This window comes from Trachemys scripta, chromosome 8 (genome assembly GCF_013100865.1).
Source record: "Trachemys scripta elegans isolate TJP31775 chromosome 8, CAS_Tse_1.0, whole genome shotgun sequence".
NCBI classification, from domain to species: domain Eukaryota; kingdom Metazoa; phylum Chordata; order Testudines; family Emydidae; genus Trachemys; species Trachemys scripta.
In genome coordinates, this window is record NC_048305.1 from 108,863,675 (window position 1) to 108,871,436 (window position 7,762).

The 7,762-nt window shown below is 50.2% G+C and overlaps 1 protein-coding gene across 3 annotated transcripts in view; it reads right to left on the reverse strand.

Moving 5' to 3' along the window:
* Positions 1-7,318, reverse strand: part of TIE1 (tyrosine kinase with immunoglobulin like and EGF like domains 1) — a 40,761-nt gene extending 33,443 nt beyond the window's left edge. For 2 of the 3 annotated variants that reach the window (XM_034778909.1, XM_034778907.1), the window contains exons 1-3: positions 7,236-7,318; positions 6,246-6,893; positions 5,392-5,679 (exon numbers count right to left, since the gene is read on the reverse strand). In XM_034778909.1, coding sequence (XP_034634800.1) covers positions 5,392-5,679; positions 6,246-6,294 — 337 coding nt within the window. In that variant the 5' untranslated portion in view covers positions 6,295-6,893; positions 7,236-7,318. The remainder of the gene's footprint in view (positions 1-5,391; positions 5,680-6,245; positions 6,894-7,235) is intronic. The other variant, XM_034778908.1, reaches the window with a different exon arrangement.
* Positions 7,319-7,762: the final 444 nt, after the last annotated feature.

The window sequence follows — 7,762 nt, forward strand, 5'->3', positions numbered from 1 at the left end:
CTGAAATGGCTCTTGCCAATGTCTCTATGACCTCCCCCTAGCCAAATCTCAGAATCAGTACTCCTTCCTCATCCTCCTTGACTTGTCAGCTGCCTTTGACACAATTGATCATGCTCTTCTTGAAATCTTGTCGTCCCTTGGCTTCCATGATTCTGTCTTCTCTTAGTTCTCCTCTTGCTTCTCTAATAGGTTCTTCAGCATGTCCTTAGAGGATCCTTCTCATCCCCCTGCCCCAGCTTTCTATATAGGTTCCTCAGGGCTGTGTCCTTGGTCCCCTTCTCTTCTCCCTCGACACCTTATCTCTTGGTAATCTCATTGCAAACACAAATTCAACAACCATCTCTATGCGGATAACTCACAGATCTACATCTACTCCAGACCTGTCTCCTTCTGCCCAAACTACAATCTCAGCCGCTCTCTCTCTCTCACCTCCTTGTGGATGGCAAGCTGTCAGCTCAAGCTCAACCTGACTAAAACAGAGCTCCTAATCTTTGCCACCCAAATCCTCCACTACCTCCTTTCTCAATCACTGTGGATAACACCATCCTGTCGGTCACAAGCCCGGACCCTGAGTGGCATCTTCAGCTTGGACCTCTCTCCGTGGTGGGAGAATGTCTATCAGGGATGGTCTAGACAGTATTTGGTCCTGCCATGCGGGCAGGGGACTGGACTCGATGACCTCTCGAGGTCCCTTCCAGTCCTATAATCTATGAATCTATGAATCTATGAACCTGCAGCCCGTGGGCTGCACATGGCCCGTCAGGCTAATCCGCTAGTGGAGCGCGAGCCAGTTTGTTTACATTGACCGTCCAGAGGCACGGTCCAAGTGGCCGCGGTTCTCTGTTCCCGGCCACTGGGAGCTGTGGGCGGCTGTGCCTGCAGACAATGTAAATAAACTATCCTACGGCCCGCCAGCGGATTACTCTGACGGGCCACATGCAGCCTGCGTGCCACAAGTTGCCCACCACTGCTCTAGATCCTCACATCCAGATGATATATAAATTTTCATTTTCTGCATAACATCTCTAAGATATGCCCTTTCTTATCCCTCCACACAGCTAAAACCCGTGTCCTGACTCTCATCTTCTATCTCGATTATTGCCACATCCTCTCTGGCCTTGACAAATGCAGTCTTGTCCCACTCATATTCAGAATGCTGCTGCTGCAAAGATCATGTTCCTAGCCTGTCCCTTTGACCATGTCACCCCTTTCTTTGAATCCCTCCAGTGGCTCCTCCTCCTCTTTTGCATCCAGCATAAGCTGCTTTGTCTTCACTTTCAAGGCCCTTCACAGTCAATCCCAGTCTACCTATCTCCTCTTGAGTCTCGTTCATTTTTCCAGTTGTCAGTGCTCTCCTCTGATCGGCCCGTGATGGCCTCCATTGCCCACTTCTTAAAGTTTCAAACACCTTTGTGCTTTCTTTCATGCTGCCCCATACGCATGGGAGTGGCTGCCCATAGACATCTGCAAAGCTACCTCATTGTCCACATTCAAATGTCTCTTCACAACTTTCCTTAGCCACGATGCCTACAAAAACGACAATGGTTAGGCTGCTAGTGTGCAGAGACTGCTGCTCGTCATGCTGACCACCCCTCTTTGTTTGTAGGCTGCCATCTGGCTATATTTACCTCTTAGCTGCGGGGAGAGACCGCCTTTCTGTTCTGTGTTTGTACAATGCCCAGCACACTGGAATTCTGATCCATGACTAGAGTCCTTAAGCACAATACAAATCATAGAATCATAGAATCATAGAATATCAGAGTTGGAAGGGACCTCAAGAGGTCATCTAGTCCAACCCCCTGCTCAAAGCAGGACCAATTCCCAGCTAAATCATCCCAGCCAGGGCTTTGTCAAGCCGGGCCTTCAAAACCTCCAAGGAAGGAGACTCCACCACCTCCCTAGGTAACGCATTCCAGTGTTTCACCACCCTCCTAGTGAAATAGTTTTTCCTGATATCCAACCTGGACCTCCCCCACTGCAACTTGAGACCATTGCTCCTTGTTCTGTCATCTGCCACCACTGAGAACAGCCGAGCTCCATCCTCTTTGGAACCCCCCTTCAGGTAGTTGAAGGCTGCTATCAAATCCCCCCTCATTCTTCTCTTCTGGAGACTAAACAATCCCAGTTCTCTTAGCCTCTCCTCATAAGTCATGTGCTCCAGACCCCTAATCATTTTTGTTGCCCTCCGCTGGACTCTTTCCAATTTTTCCACATCCTTCTTGTAGTGTGGGGCCCAAAACTGGACACAGTATTCCAGATGAGGCCTCACCAATGTCGAATAAAGGGGAACGATCACGTTCCTCGATCTGCTGGCAATGCCCCTACTTATACAGCCCAAAATGCCGTTAGCCTTCTTGGCAACAAGAGCACACTGTTGACTCATATCCAGCTTCTCGTCCACTGTGACCCCTAGGTCCTTTTCTGCAGAACTGCTACCTAGCCATTCGGTCCCTAGTCTGTAGCAGTGCATGGGATTCTTCCGTCCTAAGTGCAGGACTCTGCACTTGTCCTTGTTGAACCTCATCAGGTTTTTTTCTGCCCAATCCTCTAATTTGTCTAGGTCCCTCTGTATCCGATCCCTACCCTCTAGTGTATCTACCACGCCTCCTAGTTTAGTGTCATCTGCAAACTTGCTGAGAGTGCAGTCCACACCATCCTCCAGATCATTAATAAAGATATTAAACAAAACCGTCCCCAGGACCGACCCTTGGGGCACTCCACTTGAAACCGGCTGCCAACTAGACATGGAGCCATTGATCACTACCCGTTGAGCCCGACGATCTAGCCAGCTTTCTATCCACCTTACAGTCCATTCATCCAGCTCATACTTCTTTAACTTGGTGGCAAGAATACTGTGGGAGACCGTATCAAAAGCTTTGCTAAAGTCAAGAAATAACACATCCACTGCTTTCCCCTCATCCACAGAGCCAGTTATCTCATCATAGAAGGCAATTAGGTTAGTCAGGCACGACTTCCCCTTCGTGAATCCATGCTGACTGTTCCTGATCACTTTCCTCTCCTCTAAATGTTTCATAATTGATTCCTTGAGGACCTGCTCCATAATTTTTCCAGGGACTGAGGTGAGGCTGACTGGCCTGTAGTTCCCCGGATCCTCCTTCTTCCCTTTTTTAAAGATGGGCACTACATTAGCCTTTTTCCAGTCATCTGGGACCTCCCCCGATCGCCATGAGTTTACAAAAATAATGGCTAATGAGAATAAAGTTTGGCAAAGTTATAAGCACCTGATAACAGGGTCTTATAATTGAAAGTGTCAGGCAACCTTAACTACAGGCATCGCTACCTGTGTCCCCTATCATAAACATACCCAGCACTGTAGTACCTAGGCAGTAAGATACGAGTCTGAGCATGGGTGTGAGAATCCAACACTCATGGTTACTAGTTACCTAACATTAAGGGCAGCTTAGCACCTTTCAGGCTCTGGCCCTTGTTGGGGACAATGCAAAGTCATGCTGCCCAGAGCCCACCAGCATGCAGCCTGCATGTATGCAATTGGGGTGGCTAGTACTGCTTGGCCCTTGCACTTAGGAGCATAGGGACCAGCCCTTGTGCAACAGTTGCGATGGGTCAAGTATCGGGGGGGGGGGGAAAGGCTTCTTGTGCCATCCCCATCCCAAGGGAAACCCAAGCATTAGTCAGTTGCTGTGTTGTTCCTTGTAGCAAATTTAAAGCGTAGATGCTTCCGGTGTCAGTACACAGCTCCCCTAAGCTGTGCCCAGGCGGGTTACTCAGCAGCTAATGCTGAGAAGTAACAGGTGTGATGTTTTACAGGCAGATTTTCCAGCTTCCTAGATCTTTGACCATAAAAGCATTGGGCCTGAGAGCATGTCTACACAGCAAAGAAAAACCCCATGGCTGGCCTGTGCCAGCCGACTTGGGCTTGTGGGGTATTTCATTGCTGCGTAGACTTCTGGGGTCAGGGACCCTGCAGGGTGGGAGGGTCTCAGAACTAGGTCTGTCCTCTTAGACTTGAGCTGCTCTCCTGGGGCCTCATACTGCATCCATACACCACTTAGCCGAACAGCTGGGAGTCCTTGCACAGCCCCTCATGGCCAGGGCATGAGTGTGGACAGTCACTCTGGTGCTGTGGTGGTTTCTCTGCCAGGTCACATGGCCCTCCAGCCAGGTTACAGTCTTTAGTTCCCCCTTTCTGGGGTCACCATTGACCAGACTCAAGTCCAAAATGTCCTTGACAGACACAAACCCCCCTGCTGGCTCCGGGGTTATTGCTCAGCTTCCTCCCAGCTGGAGCAGGGCTGCTCCCATGGCTCCCTGCCTGCCTGGAGAGCATTTCCCGGACAACTCAGGGGCCTTCGGCTCCCTGCCGTCTCTATGGATATTGTGGCAGTTTTCTGGGCTTCCCCCTTTCACTGCCTCTTATTGCTCTGAGCTTCTGGCCTTTCCTGGAACCTCCCTCAAGCTCCTTCCCCAACTGGACTTTATTACTATTTAAAACTGGCTGGTTTTATAAAGGAATCACCAGATTTCCTCAGGTGGGCCCCATTCTGCAATCTCTCCATTCTGCTACACTCGTCACTGGATGTATTGTAACGAGGTGCGTAGCTATCACCCTGACTCAAGTGCTGCTAGCCTAAGTCTCCCAGACACCTCTGCAGTGGTGTCAGCTTAGTGGGTAATTTCTTACCTCCTGCTCTGTGACAGGACCGTAATTCATACAGGGCCAGGGTGCGACCAAGGAGCTAGGAGCAAACCCACAAGCCAGTAAAGACTCTATGTAGAACCGCCATCCAGCTAGAACAGGGAACTGGCTGAAATGTCCCGGACCAAGCTGCCCAGGACAGAAATGAAAGGGTCCAAGACAAACTCTCCAACAGGCACCCTCCCCGATGACCTGCCCAAAGCAGAGAAGCTTGTGATGTGCCCCATGCTGAGCCTCGCCCCTTGAAAAGAACCCTGAGCTCAGGATGGGGAGATAGCCCTAGAGTCCAGGCAATGGAGGAACTCACAGACACTCCTTTGCAACAGCCGGGCCAGGCCACGCTCTGTCCCTTTTCTAGCTGTTCAATGCCACTTTCATGGCCCCAGCAGCTCTGGGCTTCCCAAAGTCCTTCCGAGACCGTTCTGGGAATCAGCCCACAGCCAGACTCCCACGCTGACATAACGAGGTTTGACCTGGTCACTAGAAGCTCTGCCCTTAGCCAAGGTCCCTTCAGTAGTTCAGCTGCTCAAATACCATTCTCTGGCCTCTGAGTGCTAACAGCCTCAGAAAGCAGCATAACTCTGGCCTGCCCGGTGCTAGTACACTCCTGCATGCCCACACGCACGCTCAGCCATTGCCAGGCATGCTGATGTCGCACGCCCAGACTCCTCCGGGAACGCTTGGGGCAGGCCTGCTGTCCTGCAGCCACTTACCATTCCGGCCATTATGCACGTAGACCACCCTGGCCTGCTCCATCGGGGTCTTCCCCAGGCAGTATAAAATCCCCACCAGATCCGCCACCGAAAAGCCTCTGGCTTGGACCTCATTGCTGCGATTCCTGTAGTTCTGGAACTTTGTGTTGGGATGAGTCATCACTATTTTATTGTCCCTCTCGATCTGGAGGTAGCTCACAGCTCGCTCGCCCATCACACAGGAGAGGTAGAAACTGGTGTGAGACGGACTTTGCACATTGGCGACCAGAGTAATGTCCAGAATGGCAGCTGTGCAGGAGGAATGAGAGGGAGAGAGAGCGTGTGGGGAGCCACGGCCCAGACACAGCCCAGCAGGACACAGGCCTTCGGCTCTCCTGGGTCTCAACCTGCCCCGTCTCTTAGACATGAACCTTCAAGTCAGTCCCAGAACGCCTTCGACATCTACCCTGGCCGCAGGTGACTGCGTGGCTGAGCGGGAGCGACTGCCAGCACATGGCTGGGTCTGATCCAGTGAGAGAACAATGAACCCTGCCGGCTCAGCTAGTTGGTTTGGGAGCCATGCTGGTCACTGCTTCTTTCCAGCTGTTAAGACCTTGGGAGTTTTCCTTGCCGCCCTTTCAGCCCCATTTCTCCAACCATGCATCCTGCAGAGCAGGTAACCAGTGCCTCGTCCCCATTCCCAGCCTGTCCTGCAGGGACCCCGCCCCAGCCCAGCTGCAGCATTACAACTGCATGGCCCGAAGCAGACTTTATGGAAAGTGATCACCCTGGCTGTGCAATCGACAAACCCCTGGAAATTCTTTGGGGAACCAGTGCAGATGCCATGGGTTTCCCACCAGGGGAAGGAAACTTACCTGTCAGGCGCAGGAGGAGGAAAAGGAGATACACCTTCTGGGATCTCATGGCCCTGAAGTGAGTCCCGACTCTGCCCAGTGTCAGGAAAGCCCAGACATGCCCGACTGGAGAGAGACTGAGCTGGCCGAGGAGGCGGTCCCCCTCCCCGGCGGGTTTCCTTTAGTTTTTAGTTCCAGTCACAGCGACGGGGGCGGAAGTCCAGGAAGGAAATGGTGCTGCTCATATCAGAGACACAGCGAGAAAGAAGCTTCCCTTTCCCTAAGTGGAAAACACTCTGGGCCCAGTCGCCCGGCTCAGCTCCTTTTGGAATCTCAGCAGAATGCTGGCGGCTGGTCTCCTCGGAGGCAGAGTCCAGCATGAGCTGAACGCCGCACAAGCAGAAAGTCTCTGTGAGCAGAGGTATCCCAGGTCTAGTTCCAGGCTGCTGATCTATCAGGGGAACTAGGGCCCTGCCCAGAATTCTCAAAGCGTGTTCCAGCTTCCCTGGGGTTCAAGCTGCTCCTTATCATGTGTCGTCTGCATCCATGACAAGAGGTGACATTGCCCGTCTGCTTCCTCTAGTACAGTGGCAGGCTCATTCTGGAGCTTAGTGCCCTTGAACGCCAAGCAAACTCATCCGGCCAGTAAGGCAGCTGGTGCCAGAGGAACTGTGGAGGGCCCAATATGAATAATGTCTGTAAGTAGTAGAACCTCAAATAGAGGCAAGTTATTAAAGAAAAGAGATTTTTGGTGAGGTTTAGTAAGGAGAGATGATTTTAAAGGCCTTGTCTGGCATGTTATTAAAGAATAATTTTTTTTTGCGACAAATGTAAAAGGTGTATTAAATATAAGGGTAGGTTAAGAAAAGAGCATTTAAAAAGAGTTAAATAAAAGAGAAACATATAAAGATAGGTTAAAAGTGAGAACAGGACAAGAAAAGGGAAAAGAAAGCCCTTTTGCAAAGGGCAAAGTTAGACAGCACGTGGTTGAGAGAGAGAGAGAGCTCTTACCCTTCCAAGTATTTCTGCGTAAAGAGGCAACTTTCCAGGTTCACAGCCCCTCAGGCTTGTTATCACTGCCTTTGGATCGGCCCATTCAGATGTTGTTCTACAGCAGTGTCATAGAATTCATTTTCCTGAACCAATCCTACATCTGCCTTATTCTTATCTAAAAAAAGACACTAAGCATTTTTCCCGCCATATAGCCCTTTTACATAGGGGCTTTAATAAAAGTTCAAACCATAAGCCCTTAGTAACAAACAATTTTTAAAAGTTTTCCCCTGTGTTTTAGACTAACATTGGTTATTTTTTAGGGAGGACAATTTGAAGCTGCAGCAAAACCCCTGTTAGCAAAAACAGCATCTGTGAGTCAGTGGATCAGAGATAAGAAGGCTGCTTCTTCCCCAAACTTTTAAACAAATGCAAGTAAAATTTATATTAAGTCTTGTAAAGGGATAAACACTTTAAAAGACAAGCCTATACGAAGACACATCCTTTCATTGAGCCCTTTTAAATGTGTGTTTCAATTAAAAAAAAAA